Raw genomic sequence first — 12,430 nt, 5'->3', positions numbered from 1 at the left:
CAGCACCATCAAGTTTGTTTTACACTTTCTGCTGCATCACATGGGCATGCATGCGTAAACACCCACATGGCTGAGACCGGCATCCAAAGACACTTCGAATGAGATTTCCTACATTGTGAAGAGACCAAATGTGAGTATGATTACTTCGAGCTGTCCTGACCACTTTTAAAAATTTATTTTGGTACATTTCTCATGCACTTGTTCTGATAGTGAGGTTTGGAGGTGAAGTATCATCCCTGTTGCTCAACTCTGGCTAGATGTTCACTGCATGTTTGATTAAAATATAACAACTTAAGAGTACTTGTAGATAAGTAGCACAGTTGGCATTTGTGTAACCTCAACGAGGGTCACTTAATTTAGTCATCAATGCTTAGAGAAAAGCTTTATTATTGCTGCTAGCAGTTATCAAATGCTTAAATACAGAGAAAAAATTAAAATAAATAAACAAATAAAGTAAAAAGAAAAATAATAATGTCGACACAAGGGTCAGATTATTGAACATATTACCGGTCGTTTGCTGTGTTGTGAAATGACGGGTGTCAACATGCATTTGCTGGACATTATCACCATCATCTGTTAATGAGAGTAATTGACCCTGAGTTTTTTTTTGTTATTTTTGGCATAATTTTGCCAGGACAAGGGCCAACGACCCTCTAAAAACAGGTGGGTCAAAACACCAGTATAAAACTATACAATGCAATTTTAGTTGGTGTTTTGTTTTGAGATTATTTTAAATATAATGGCCATATATACTTTCAAGAATCAGCAGGAGAGCACAATCCATCATCCAATCTGAACTGAAGTGGAAAAGAGATATGTTGATACGTCCCTGTCTTGCTTGGTACTTCCTAGTTATAAACACATCGTTTTGCTCCAATGATTTCAATGTTTTGTTTGTGGCATCATTAGTCATTGGAAATCAGTTTTGATGTGTATTTCTGTAAAAACACTTACCAAAGTCACATATGCATTTCAGGTATCACAATCATTTTGGAATTAATATCATGATACCACCAAAACTGGTGTTTGTCAATGTTGTAGTCTTGTTACAGGTCAAAGACATTTAATTTTTATATTGTATTAATCAGTAAATCATTCTTTCGATTTTCAGTGAAAACTATCAATGTACTATTTTCTAAACCGTTTTCTGTATTCTTAAGCATTTTTTAAACTTAACACTGTAGAAAACATTAAAAAAAATCTTTTTCCATTTTGACTGCATGCTTTTTCAAACATAAACTTGGCAATTCCACTATTTTGATGACAATAAACAATAAATAAAATAAAATTAGAAATAAATAAATAAATACACACATGTACGAGGATTGGCCCAAATCTATTTTTTATATTAAATTAATAATAATAATAATAATAATAATTTCCTTTGTATTGTCATTCTTTGTAACAATGTACACAGAACGAAATGTCGATACACCTGACCCGTTGTAGCGAGCCGATGCAGCCGCAGCCAACAGAGGGCGCCGCCATTTTTACCAATGTTATAAGTCTTAGGTAACAAAATTGTGTCCTGAGTTTTCCCACTGATAGGAACATGATGTTTTATTTTCACTATACCAAAATATTGAAAGTCTGAAATGGAAAGAAAAAAAATGGCCCCTTCTCTTAAAATGAACAAAACAGTTACCAGTAACTGTGTTGGATTAGGCACATTTTCCTGTAGTACATAGAGTATAAATATACTTATATCACTGGTAACTCTTTGAATTAGAAAAAGTACACTTAGAAGAAACAACATGTATTTATTTTCTGTTGTGTCATATCAAAAAATGTAAAGAGGTGTATTCAACTGTTTTATTTATTAGAAAATAGAAAAGTGGACATAGTAATTCAGAAGTGGACATATACAACAAAATGGTTCTAGGATTTATTCTTTTTTTATTCTTTTGTGTGGCGTTCCTGTCACCACAAAGATTTGTCTCTGAGGTTACGTTGGTGTGTGAAGGGAAACATGCTTGTTCTCGCCTGTCATTTTGTGTTTCCTCACATGCACGCGCATATTCTGTCCTTTTCAGTGTGGACGGCCCTGTGTTTGCAAAGCTTGTGCATACAAGAGGGCCTTTCCTTACAACTCAAAATGAACTACACTTATATAGAGTGTATTAGAGCCCTTTACTTTGATTAAGTCATTGAATGCTAAAACCTGAAAATATTTTTTTTTTGTTTTATTAAAAAAAAAAAAAACTATTACAAAGGGGTAGGCACAGGTCATCAGTAAGTATCAGGCCTCTGGGAATAAATCACCATTAGATGGCAGAAGTGGCTTTGATCAAATCTTTGTGCACACATCGAGGAAGATCCAAGTTCTTAGTTTTACTTCCTGTTTCCAGCAATTGGAGTGTGTAGACAGCTCCTTATAGTTAGTATTGGCATAGTGAAGCAGTGTTGTCGAAGTAGCGAAGATATGGTTAAGCACAGACAGTAAACGCTTTAAGCTTTTTTCCTTTTATTATTGTCGGGGCAGAGAAAAATTATGTTTCGTCAACGTCTGCAGGAATGCGATCGCCATCGTGATTGAAATTGTGTGATTACATCACCAGAAACATGGCACAGAAAAGTTCTTGCAAAGGTCATGCATCATTCATGTAAAAGTTCAGTGTTATTGCATCAAAAAGCTATTTTCCCAAGAAAATGTCCTTGTGTTTATGGAAAGAATTGTTTAGATATTGGAGGCATCACAAATGCAAAAAACAAAGTTCCGCTTGAAATGCATCCTTTTACAAAAAGCCGTTTTTCTCAAAAGTTTTCTTAAAAATATGTATTTTCAAGAAACTTAGTAACGATCAACTGTTTACTAAACAATGTTAACATCCTTTTTTTCTAATGAAAGATTAGGGTTGAAGCTTCATTTTGACATATCCTGTGCCTAATAGCAGTGGTCGGGGACCTATGGCTCGCGACCTATAGATGGCTCTTTTCATAAGTACATATGGCTCGGAGACAAAATAGAGCCATGCAAATTTTCTCCATGTCGTTCCAAATTTGAATGAGCAAAGCCAAACCGACACAGAAGTTAGTATGGGTACTTTCCACTATATATAGGGCACATCACTTCAGTTAACAGTCAAGATATCAAACACAAAAAAACCTCATTTTGGCTGTACATCGCCAAGGAATCCTTTGTATGGGTGCTAATAAAAGAATCCATGTTCACTGTTGAGACACCTATTGCTGAAAATCAACATACCAAAATACGCCAAAACACCAGAAGAGCACCCAGAGCAATTTTTGGGGTGAGCTGTAGGGATGGGTTGATCTATGCAAAAAGTGCAAGGACTCCCTCATATCTCACACCCTGCGCCATCTGCGCCGAAAGTAAATACAATTGGGAGTATTGTTTGCAGAACTTCTTGACATTTTTACAAAATAACTTTTTGCACCTTATTTCGAAACAATTATTTATGGAAAAAATAAAGGTCAAAAGGAGCCTCAATCATCTTAAGTAATTACTGGAGAGAAACTCATTTTAAAGTGTTATATTTGTATATTTGGCATTATTCTTATTTCATAAATTTGATCTAATCACCAAATGTCACACGGGGAAATAAAACGTGCTGAAGAAAAAGATTTTGTCTGGAGAGCGGGTTTAGCGGTTTTGTTGAATTTTGTATCAAAATATATGTTGTGGCTCTTTCCCAAAAGGAAATAAAATGTTTTGCATTTATGGCTCTTTGAGTCAAAAAGGTTCCCGACCCCTGCTATATAGCTACAGAACTCAAATTTCTGTAGGCGTTCAAAAATTTGTCAAAATGGCCAAATTGTCTGGACCTGGATCTTACCATTTCAGAGAAACGTCTGTCATTGAATGAGCTAAAATTAAACATTATGTTAGTTTTACAAATAATAATGCAAAATACCCCGATATTTTAGACTTCATATGGATTGATTAGACAAAAATGATTTGTTTAATACTTGTGTGATTGAAATATAAGAGCACACTTTGGACAGCTGACTTCACAGATTGCGTATTTTTTGTTCTATTTGAGAGAATTGTTAAGAAGAAAAACTGGAATGATTTGAGAATTGCAGAGAGCTTGCCCAACATTCATGTACATTTTAAAAAGAAAGATAGAATACAGGCACTCTCACAAAGATATCTTGAACCAGATGGCCAAAGTGAAAGCACTCTCGTAATTCATCAACAATCTAATCTTCAACCCTCAAGACCTTGAACAATATCAGACTAAAGGCGGTAATGTAGCTAAGGTGATTTCCCCAGGCCATGATGAAACTTGGGAATTATAATTGAAGTGCAATTTAGTAAATAGTCTGATTTCATAAATATGAAGTACATTTTAATACAATAACAGGACTACACAAAAGAGGAAAATATCATTTTTCTTGTGCTGGGGTTAGTCGTACAGTAGCTCATCCTATAAGAACTTTGTCATGTCCAGCATGGTCGCCGTGGCGACCGGCTGGCCCCGCCCCCTGGGCATCGGCTGTAGCAGATCGTCTAATTTGCGTGTGTGCTTCTTAAGGGGGATTTTGGGTATACCCGGTTGGGGGTTTATTGCATTTCTTTGCATTATTCTGTTCTGTTTGACTTGAGGAAACCTGTACTTGCCCGTTCTGAGTAAAAGCCTGTTTTGTGAGTATTCCTAGTCTGAGTTCCTGTTTGCCTGTAAGCCTGTTTTGGTCCCTGAGTGTTGGACGACTTTTATTTCCTTAATAAAAGTAACTGATCGTTAACGCGAATGAGTTCACCCTTTCTGCCTCCTACCTCCGATCTGGTCCGGTCCCGTGACAGAATGAACCAGCCAAGATGTGAACTTAGCGAACGATCCCAACACAATTTGGGGAGAGCTGGAGGACGCCGTTTGGCAAGTGCCCAGTGAGGTCACCTTCCCTGCCTATTCGAACCATGGCCCCGCCCGTCGTGGCCATTGCTGTGCCTCGGATGGGGTCCCCGGGAAGATTTGACGCCGACCTGTCCGACTCTTCTGCCTGCCTGTTCGACTCTCCTGCTTGCCTGTCCGACTCTCCTGCCTGCCTGTCCGACTTTCCTGCCTGCCTGTTCGACTCTCCTGCCTGCCTGTCTGACTCTCCTGATGATCACCTGTCTGATTCCTCCTGATGATCGCCTGTCTGATTCCCCCTGATGATCGCCTGTCTGACTCCCCTGATGATCGCCCGCCGGACTCCCCTGATGATCGCCCGCCGGACTCCCCTGATGATCGCCCGCCGGACTCCCCTGCTGATCGCCTGTCGGACTCCCCTGCTGATCGCCCGTCGGACTTCCCTGATGATCGCCCGTCGGACTTCTCTGATGATCGCCCGTCTGATTCCCCTGATGATCGCCCGTCTGATTCCCCTGATGATCGCCTGTCTGACTCCGCTGCCGATCGCCTGTCCGACCCCCCCTGCCGAGCGCCAAGTCCGACCCGTCCGACGCCGACGGCACCTGCCTCGCCCCGTTCCTGCGTGTTCGGAGGAAGGAGCGGGGTTGCCCTTATCGGGAGCCTCAACCCATTCCGGGGTGCGAGGTATTTATTTTTCTTTTTTGGACCTCAGGAGCTGTCCCTTAAAGGGGGGGCTCTGTCATGTCCAGCATGGTCGCCGTGGCGACCGGCTGGCCCCGCCCCCTAGGCACCGGCTGTAGCAGATCGTCTAATTTGCGTGTGTGCTTCTTAAGGGGGGTTTGGATATTGCCGGTTACTGGTTCATTGCGTTTTCTGTTCTGCATTAATCTGTTCTGTCTGACTTGAGGAAACCTGTGTTTGCCCGTTCTGAGTAAAAGCCTGTTTTGTGAGTATTCCTAGTCTGAGTTCCTGTTTGCCTGTAAGCCTGTTTTTGTTTTGTTTTGTCCCTGAGTGTTGGACAACATTTATTCTGCTAAATAAAAGTAACTGATCGTTACGCGATTGAGTTCATCCTTCCTGCCTCCTGCCTCCGATCTGGTCCGGTCCTGTGACAAACTTGACCTAAGACCTTAATAGTCTAAGACGAAATCCAATCTAAATTTCCTGTATTTTAGGTCCTGCCCCTGTTCCTTTAACACATTTATAAGGAACCTTTCGCTGCATAATCTGAGCGGTGCAATGGATATTTTCATTTTCTTTAACATTTTTGTCGAGGTAATAGAGGTGAATCGGCTTCAGAAATTAAAAAAAGTTGATTATGTGTGATAGTTTACTATTTGGTGTTAAGGTAAGTTAATAGAAAAGTCATGGCAGCAGGGAAACTCAGGGTTCTGCCATCCTTGCAAATACATTTCAGTTCCTTGGAGGTAGGCCTCTTGATCTTGTTACCACATCGTAAAATATTTCTTCTTCCGTGTGTATGTTGTCAGATCCGGATTGCTGAGTTACCCATTGTATGTCCATCGATGCTGACGACTAAAATGGCTTTTTGTCTGTTACTTCTTTTGCTCGGTGAGTAGAATTCTTTTATTTATTCATATATATTTTTTTAAATAACAAATACAAAGATACAGACTATAACAGCACATGCTTTAAAATGGGTTCATAAAATATTTTTTGTATAGGTTTAGATATTTTAGTTAGCTGTTCAGCCTCCTTTGAAAAACATTTAATCTCAGATAACCTCTCAATGTATTTTGAATAAATGCTGTTTTGCAGATTAAAATTAACGACAGACTAGCAAAGTGTAGATATGTCCCATATTTACTTTGTAGATACCATTAAATTTATGATGCAGGTTTGGCAAGAGAAGCCATTGTTGACTCATCTATGTGTCATATCGAAGATTCCGGCATTACGGAATGCTTGGCAGACAATTCTTTGGTGTTAATTAACACAACATAAATAAACTTTAGAGATTGTAGAGATTATTTCATGTTAATTCTTTGTTGAACACAATATGGATCTATACAGTCAAAAAAGTGTTTTGAATGCCTTTTAATTAACCTTTGATGATTTTAATATTTGTTTTGCATTGTGATCTGATGAGGGGTCACAAATCAGTCATGTTGACCTCCCCGGAAATAGGTGAATATTTATTTTTATGAATGTATTCCTTGCCAAGAGGTGCTAACTAGATGTGACATGTATATTGTATATAAAGAATCATTTGATCACCTTACAAATACAAATAAATGAAGAATTTATTATTTACTTGTGCAGCGGAATGTTATACATTATTGAACTAGTTTTACAATGATGTAGAGCGTTTTTTTAACATTCCGGCAAGGTTACCTGTTTGGCTCAGCTGCAAAGAAAGTGTTGCAAACAGGCCCTTAAAGGGGTATTGGTATTCATTCACAACCACACTGACACCTGGAATGTTTCTGTTAATGAATAACATTTTCCATCCTGTCTCCACATTCCTGCCATAGTGTTGTATTCCGGATGGAAATTGGATGCCGAGGGGTGCATTTACCTGTCACTCTTTTTTGTGTAAATGTGTCTGTCTGTGTGTGTTTGTGTTTCATTGCCTCATCCTACACTCTAATAACACACTTGTAAACCAGCTGTCAATGATATCCTTGTCCTGAAAGACACGCCCTGGTCCTTCTCTTGAGTTCTTTGAGAGTCACAAGTTTCTTGTTCGTAGTTTCCAATAAGTTGCCATAATGACAAAATGAACCTAAAATATTCCTCTTCACACTAAGACCTTTGGTCTTTTCCCACTTGATCTGCCACACCTTAATGTAATCTTGGAAGGGTTCTTTCAAGGCACTAGGAGGTTCCCTTGTACGACAGAGCAAACAAGAGTAGCTAGTTCAGTTGAGTAAGTAGGTTGTCCCAACTCATTGATGTTCTTCTCAGGCAGAATTTGTCGGATGTTCAGGGCTATACAAGATAGTCTATTGTCATGGGAAAGCAAACAAGGTGGTGATAGAAGCAGCCATTCATAGCAGTGAAGAAGGACTGTCAATGGATCTTTCAGAATGACACTGATCCAAAGCGTGTGGGCAATGCAACAAAAGAATGGATCAAGAAGAAGCGCATTAAGGTCATGGGGTGGCTTCCTTGCTGCAGGCGTTAATCCGGTAGAAAATGTAAAAGGAGGGCTGTGGCTACAACTTGTTAAATGACCAAGGTGGTTTAAACAGTATTTGGCAGAATAAGTAAAAAGATGTGCGAGCAACTACCGTCGTTTTTGTGAAGCAAAGATACTTGCTCACACATTTTAGTTTTTTTTAGCCACCTAAATACCTGCAGCTGCCTTTTCTTGACCATTTTTTTCACATATTTGTTACCTTTTTGTTACAATCCAAATCGGCAGCTCATAATGTTTTGCTTTATGAAATTGAAGTCATTATCGCCATCTACTGTTAAGGAGTTTAAATTACCCTCAGTTATTTATTTTCCTGCCATATTTTTGGAAAGGCAAAGAACCACTTCCCATTGCAACCAGATCCACAATGCACTTTTGGGTCCCGAACCAACTGAGAAACACTGTTCTACACAAGCGGCATGGCGGCTAAGTGGTTAGGGCGGTTCTGAGGTCATGGGATCAAACCTTCCTGTGTGGTGTTTGCTTGTTCTTTCCTTGCTTGCGTGGGCTTACTCCAGGCATCCCAGTTTTCTCCCACATTCCAAAAACATACATGTCAGGTGAATTGGTTGGTCCAAATTTTCGCTAAGAATGAGCGAGTGAGTTTTCTGTCTCTGTGTGCCCTGCGACTGGCTGGCAACCATTTCAGGGTGTCCCCTGCCCACTGCCAGAAGGTAGCTGAGATTAGAGGTAAGATCGGGCCAAAAAAAAGCACCCGAGCCCGACGCAGGCCCGAGGGGTATTAAACCCGACCCGGACCGAGCCCGACTAATTAACTGGATTTGCTGGCCCGGCCCGAGGGGGCCCGAAATTACATATTTTATTTATAAGGAGGGGTGATTTATGATAACAAATTAAACTCTGCCTTTTGTTACAACATCTAGGCCTAAGTTAAATAAAACTGTATAAACATTTACATCTTTTATATTTCTGTGTCTGCACTGCAGATGTTACATTAAGCGACAATCTGTCATTGACGTTTTTTTTTTTTGAGGTAGCGAAAACATTTAAGGGCGTCCGTCATTTTGACGACTTGATCATTGGGCCATAATCCACAGCAGCAGTAGTAGTACGTCCTTAAGATTTTAGCGCAGCACTTTCATTCAGGGGGTGTTGACGTGTTGTGCCCTTTTCCGACTCCTATGCAAATTCCCCCCCCCCCCCCCCCCCTGATCGTATTCTATATAAAACGCTTATTAAAACAATAAAGCGAGCTAATTATAATAATTGGGAGATCCTAGTCTATATAACGCGTTTATTTAAACAATAAAGCGTGATTTTATTCTGCAAATTGCGTTTTTTAACGCGGATGAAAATGTCACCAACGTCAATGTACGCTTCCGACAAAAGCGATCGTATTCTATATAAAACGCTTATTAAAACAATAAAGCGAGCTAATTATAACAATTGGGAGATCCTAGTCTATATAACGCGTTTATTTAAACAATAAAGCGCGATCGTATTCTACAAATTGCGTTTTTTAACGCGGATGAAAATGTCACCAACGTCAATGTACGCTTCCGACAAAAGCGATCGTATTCTATATAATACGCTTTAAAACAAAATAAAGCGAGCTAATTATAATAATTGAAAGATTCTAGTCTATATAACGCGTTTATTTAAACAATAAAGCGCGATCGTATTTTACAAAATGCGTTTGTTAATGCGGATGGAAAAGTCACCAACGTCACTGTACGCTATGATTTCCGCAATCACAACTAATTGTACACAAATAATATTTATTTGATTTACTATATTCCTTGGTCTAGTATCCATACATAGTTTAAGTATATATTTTTAATGAACATATATTTATAATTATTAATTAATTTAAAAAAAAAAAAAAAAAAAAAAAAAGCAGGACCGAACCCGACCCGACCGTATGACTGACATTTCAGGCCCGACCCGGCCCGAAATTGCCTCGGGTTCGGGTTCGGGCTCGGGCTCGGGCCATAAATCTTAGGTCTAGCTGAGATGGGTTCCAGCATCCCCGCAATTCTACTGAGGATAAGCAGTGCAGATAATGGATGGATGGATGATCTACACAATATTAATTAATATGCAGTGTTTAGATGGTTAGAAATGTCATGGGTGGATTTAACTTTAAAGGCTCGCTCAAGTTTTAGCTTTCAAGGAATCTACAAATTTATTTTATGAAATAATATAAAAAGCCAAACTTATTCCCTTGATGTTATCACATGATAATGCTTTCTGCTGACCTATTTCATATAGTGGAGAGTGTATAAATGTATTAGATTTTTTGTAATCAATAGCAAGTTTACATAAAGCATTTTTAAAATGACATTTATTCACTCTTCTTGTCGAGATGAATTTTTATTAGACACTGAACTATCCCAATCTTTGCTAGCAAGCCTTAACATGTTTTTGGCGCTGTTTCTTTTCTGTAGATCTTCGAGCTGAAAAGACCCTCATGCATCACTGTCAATGTCACTCAGTTGTCTTTGCTTTTGCTGTTTCTACAGTATTCATCTAACTCGATGGATTTTGTTGCTTGTTTGCGTTGACGAGGGTGTAGAGAGCGTGCTTATATGGGGCAGAAATATGAAGGGATGAAGTGCTGTTTCTTACTCAAGTCCATTAAAGAATTAACTTTTTGGAATGTCAACCTGTGTCCAGAATTATAGAAAATCTCCACTTATAAGTAATAAAGCAGTATATTAAAATGCAGCGTCCTGTCAGTGGTTAGCAGCAAAACAAAATGCATTTTCATCTCCTGTCTGCGTATCCACTTGTAAATTCCTTTTATGTTTCAATGACACTGAAGAAATTTAACATTTCAGAAAAAGTATGGATTAATTTATTTTAAATATTTTGGATGAAAACATACCATGACAATAGGTGCTTACTCTGCAGCTTCTTCACAAGTTTTGCATAGGAGGTGGCTGACTGTAAGATAATTGACCAGGAAGAAGTTGGCCAGAGCAAAATCAGCCTTCATTGAACACACATATCATTTGCAGTAGAAACAAAATGTCAAAAATGTACAAAAAAATTTACAACTCTACCATTGTAGGACTGTTCCTGTTGTTTGATATTTACCGGTATATATAGGGTCAAGTCAAATCAAGTCATGTTTATTTGTATAGCCCCTAATCACAAATAGTCTCAAAGGACTGCACAGACCACAGCTTATTGCAAACCACAGACAATTATGACACCATCCCCTGATCTAAAACCTACATACGTCCAAATTGAACATCCTTTGAAGTTATTTATCAACAACGCAACAATTCTCTTTTTATATCATCAGAGTCATTGCCAGTTCAATGGAGTTTCGTTTAATCTTTCAGGAAAAAATGCTCTTTGGTCCATTGATGAGGAAACCACCAATAACAACAACTCAAAAAGATGACTTCTCACATCTTGTTTCTAGCATCCATTTTACCCCGCAGTATAGTTGTCCTGGCACTGGTGTCCAGAATTATTGGGCTCACATTTTACGTTACGCAGCCCTAATTTGAGTTTCTTTTCAGTGCATTAGTAAATATGTGCTTATGTTTTTAATCATTAACTGACTTTGTGGTTGTCACTATTTTGAATGATCACATGAGCCAAAAATTCATGATATGATAACTTGGAAGTGGAACTGAAAAAAGAGCAGCTGAAACAGCTTCAGGTGTGTGGTTGAAGGCATTCAGCTGCAAAAGCTATCCCCACGTAAGTGGGGCGAAATATCCCCGGGGCTTTAAGAAGCCACAATGAAATTACAAGTTTTACTTTTCTGGGACTGAAAAATAATAATCTGATAGTCCCTCCCATATCATAACAGGTACAAATATGTAAACTTACCTCTTTAAAAAAAATTCAAATCCTTTGAATATTTATAATTAATTATTATAATGAATAAATATTCCCTTGACTAACTTACAAGCAAATAATTTGTATGTAAAGAAAAAGACTAGTATAGTAGTAGACTAGTCTGCTGGAGACTGTTACCTAAGATATGCTTTAGCGCAGGGCTGGCTAACCAGGTCCTGCATGTTTTGATTGAAATCATCTGGATCATTATCAAGCTCCCACACAGCCTCTAACAAGCAAAAAATTTGCATCACCTGAGTTGGAGAAACCTTCTAAACATGCAGGACATGTGGCTTTTGAGGAACGGGTTGGCACGCCCTGCTTTAGCGTGTTTGGAAGTAGCTCGATTACTGACCCGACTTATGCTGTGTTTCACTCAGGCAGTGCAAATATTGAACATTTGTGAAATTGTTCTCATAATTTACATGCTTATGAATTTATCATTCAGGTTTAAAAGATTAAATCTTGTAAGATTTAAAATATCACTTTTTAATTTAATTAGCCAGAACCACGTACTTTCTTTGATATTTACATGTCAAAGGATATCTCAATTTCTGAAACACCTTGTGTACTGTCAGGTAAATGGTTAGCTGCAAAAGACTAAAAGTGGCCCACTAACACATCATTTTAA

General features: G+C 38.6%; 1 protein-coding gene across 2 annotated transcripts in view; it reads left to right on the top strand.

Moving 5' to 3' along the window:
- lamb2l (laminin, beta 2-like) overlaps window positions 1-12,430 on the top strand; it is a 70,293-nt gene that overhangs the window by 15,952 nt on the left and 41,911 nt on the right. The window contains exons 1-2 of one of the 2 annotated variants that reach the window (XM_088332259.1): window positions 1-130; window positions 6,311-6,392. The exon at window positions 1-130 is cut by the window's left edge and continues 32 nt beyond it. In XM_088332259.1, coding sequence (XP_088188385.1) covers window positions 6,347-6,392 — 46 coding nt within the window. In that variant the 5' untranslated portion in view covers window positions 1-130; window positions 6,311-6,346. The remainder of the gene's footprint in view (window positions 131-6,310; window positions 6,393-12,430) is intronic. The other variant, XM_088332258.1, reaches the window with a different exon arrangement.

This window comes from Urocampus carinirostris, chromosome 3, assembly GCF_059441175.1.
Source record: "Urocampus carinirostris isolate Australia breed hairy pipefish chromosome 3, RoL_Ucar_1.0, whole genome shotgun sequence".
Classification (NCBI taxonomy): Eukaryota; Metazoa; Chordata; class Actinopteri; order Syngnathiformes; family Syngnathidae; genus Urocampus; species Urocampus carinirostris.
This window is presented reverse-complemented; position numbering and strand designations above follow the sequence as displayed.